This window comes from Salvia splendens, chromosome 5 (genome assembly GCF_004379255.2).
Source record: "Salvia splendens isolate huo1 chromosome 5, SspV2, whole genome shotgun sequence".
Classification (NCBI taxonomy): domain Eukaryota; kingdom Viridiplantae; phylum Streptophyta; class Magnoliopsida; order Lamiales; family Lamiaceae; genus Salvia; species Salvia splendens.
Window position 1 is genome coordinate 6460486 of NC_056036.1, and position 3345 is coordinate 6463830.

Below are 3345 nucleotides of genomic sequence, written 5' to 3' on the forward strand. Positions count from 1 at the left end.
TCCGCTTCGGCTTTGTCATTGGGGTTCTTGTCTGTGCCATCTCATTGCCAGTTTTCTGTATGCCTTGTTCTTTTTACATGCAGATATCTTGAATCCTCAAGAATATGAGAAAACAACCCTCCTTTTGTAAACTTCAAGAAAATCTTCAAGGGTTCAATGCATTTTACAAATAAGAAAAGTTGAAAATTCTGGATTATGAATAGGAGAAGTTTTCAGAAATAAAACTTGGAATCCCCCTGTGTTTTCTTGAGGGGCTGAGGTGCTTGGTTAGTTATTATGGTTGTATCGGTATCCCACATATATGTCAAACCGATCAAAATGGGATAAACTGAAAATAAATAATACTAATAGTACTAAACAAATTGTTTGCTTTCGCAGGAAGGTCATATCACTCCATTATTATATATTTCACGAATTCAATTTTTCACCATAATAGTAAAAAAAATAATATTAATCATATATTGCTAATTTCCGTTGTCATTAATTTATTTTTTAGTATAGGATTTATAAAAAATCGATGAATGGGAGTGTCCCTCATAAGAAACAGAATCTGATTGAACAATCAATGATGCTATGATACAGTTTGCGTTCAATTTGTACAAAGAAGACGCATACACACCAAATCTCCACCAAAGAAGAAAAAATGGATTTTATCGATTCAGAAATTCATAGCGACATTCCAGAATATGAAAAATAATACAAATCCCACAAAATTGCTAATTCCAAATTTGTATGAAGATTAGCTTTTAGCAGGCACGTCGGACAAGGTAGATGTTGAAGCTCCACCTGTTGCATTCTTTGCTCCCTGTGGTGCTTTGACGGGCACAGAATCAGGCACATCGCCGATGTCCAGTGTATCGGGAAGCTTATCTGTTGAATCACCATGCTGGACCTGTAAAACGAAATCAGGATAAACTAAAACTTGTAAGATAAACCCTACAAAATTTACAAATCCACTGCCTTACTATCGATGGAGCTAAACATCATCGAATGTAGACCTTGCAAGAATAAAAATCATAACGAATTAAAAGTAGGGTAAACTTCACATAAATGTGGAGATTATCGGTTGAAATTGTTTCATAAGTACTAATCTTCAATAATTCTGAGTAAACTAGACATAATATATCAATCTAATTGTATCACAAAATGACAAGAAAAGGGTATGCAATGCAGATGCATCTTAGAGATCGTTATGCAATAATACCTCAAGTTGGTTTAGCATGTCGACTGCAGAATCCAAATCACATCTGTTGGCTTGATAGACATCAGAAAGAGACTCATCTGATATTCCAGGAAAGATCATTTGCAGGTAAGCCAGGTCCATGTCAGAGTCTACATCAAAGCTTTGCTTTTCCGGGTACTGTGACGTCGAAGCAAAAAACTCACTACTGCGATTATCTTTCCATTTAGGATATTCAGCAGTTTGGGGAGCACCAAGACTCTGGGAATGACTTCGATAAACATTTGGATGCTGACCTCGTGGAAACAGATTTACAGGATGATATCCAAATTTTTGACCAACCTCATTCCCACTGTTAAATTCTTGAGGTGAACCAAACTCTTTGGTTAGATCAGCAGGGCCTCTTTTAAAGAGTGGCACATAGGCTGCTGCATAAGGATTTAAAGATGATCCTGTCTTCATTGCTGCAATATTGGGAATTGTGAGAACGATGAAACCACTCTAGCATCGCCATAAAATAAAATTTTCATTTGAGGAATATGGTGAAGATAAACATGTAGCATCAAGTGTGTCTAAAATTAAACATAACAAATAAGATATGATCGTCACCATACAACTATTTTTACACCATGATAAGTTTTTTAAGGTTAAGCAAATTCACAAGGAGCATCATGTAAACATATATTCAAGAAAAAGAGTTCTATGATGCCAACTCTAACCAAGTCCAGATCTACAAGACTACAACCAACAGGCATAGATGTGATCTCCATCATGTCATATTGCTTAATCCTGCACATACTGAAAGATTTTACAGAAATATATTTGAATGGTTGGTTTATTTTTCAATTTATTCCTTCTAATCAAAACCAGAAATACATCTTAAATACTTGATTGTTTTTATAATCATGAGTTGCTTTGAGACAGTTCCCTAAAAGACTAAATAACAAGTCCCATAGAATTCAGTAACAAAACAAAAACATTATTGACTGACTTCAAGTCTATTTCTCACTCTTTGTGCACAAACCAAGACAAAGGAAGAGATTGGCTGCATAAACAGAAATACAAAGAATGGTTCTTATTCGATATCACCTTACAGCTCACTTACCCAAAATGCAAAACAAGAAAATTACATTTGCACAAAAGTAAATTGTAGTAAAAGCTAAAGTGAAATTGCTTCAATAATAGTATTAATAATTTAGCCTTAAGAAGAACTTTCAGAAGCATTCACCTTAAACAGCTCCATAATATAGATTCGACAATCGCTCTAATCAATAACAACAAACTAATTTGTACAAGTGACTTTGAAAACCAATACATATAAAGAAGTTAAGCAGATGCAATACGCAAAACAAACGAAGAGCTGATTCCGTTACTCATTAATTTATTTCTTTTCCTTTGAATCTTTACCATGAATCTCTATTACTGTACACGCGAGCACTTAATACCAGCATCGCTTCTCAACTGAAAACTAGCAAAGACAGGCAATCAAACAGAAACAGAATTTCAGAAAATAAACAAAAATTAATGAAAATTCATTCCATCCAATCACATCGACGATGCAACAAAGCAAGATTCAGGCAAGAAACTGCATGATCATACGGTTAAAACAAATCGAGATTAATTAGATAAGGAAACAAATGAATCGCGATTTACAGGCTGAAACAATAAGTGCAGTATACGACCACGAGATCGCATGCGACGAATACAGATTGAAAGAATTCTCACCTTAGGTTGAGAGCGCGGAGAACGAACTGCGGTTGAAAGCTGAAACCCTAGGATTCGTGATCACCTGAAATGGAATCGGAATATCGAAAATAACAGAATCAAATTGGGGAAGAATTTGCGAATTTTGGAATCATAGCGAAAGATCGAAATAATGGACGGTTTAATTTAATATGTATAGAATTGTTAACTCATTTATTTCATCATCATATACATACTGTTCTCTCATTTAGTAGCCTTTATACGTGAAAGTTGCAAAAGAGATCATAAATTGGTGGAAATTTGTACTAGTATTGCAGTATAATTAATTTACTGTTGTAGTCCACAGATATGCTTGAGTTGAATTTGAAGCATTAAATTGTAAGTGCAATAAAATAAAATTAAAACAATACCACAAAATTTTTTTGGTCCCTCCCAATAACCATATTTATTATTTTAAATCC

The 3345-nt window shown here is 34.3% G+C and overlaps 1 protein-coding gene across 1 annotated transcript; it reads right to left on the reverse strand.

Moving 5' to 3' along the window:
* Positions 1–534: 534 nt before the first annotated feature.
* On the reverse strand, positions 535–3127 carry LOC121805874 (polyadenylate-binding protein-interacting protein 6-like). Its single transcript, XM_042205902.1, has 3 exons — positions 2906–3127; positions 1205–1644; positions 535–892 (listed from the first exon to the last, which is right to left on the reverse strand). Exons 2-3 carry the CDS (start codon positions 1640–1642, stop codon positions 740–742), a joined length of 591 nt encoding a protein of 196 aa, XP_042061836.1. The 5' UTR covers positions 1643–1644; positions 2906–3127; the 3' UTR covers positions 535–739.
* Positions 3128–3345: the final 218 nt, after the last annotated feature.

Excerpts from the sequence above, each read along its gene's own strand:
- LOC121805874 (XM_042205902.1), bottom strand. The coding sequence starts at position 1,642 with ATGAAGACAGGATCATCTTTAAATCCTTATGCAGCAGCCTATGTGCCA. Across the intron at positions 893-1,204 it reads ACATGCTAAACCAACTTGAG|GTCCAGCATGGTGATTCAAC; the intron begins GTATTATTGCAT and ends TTCGTTTTACAG.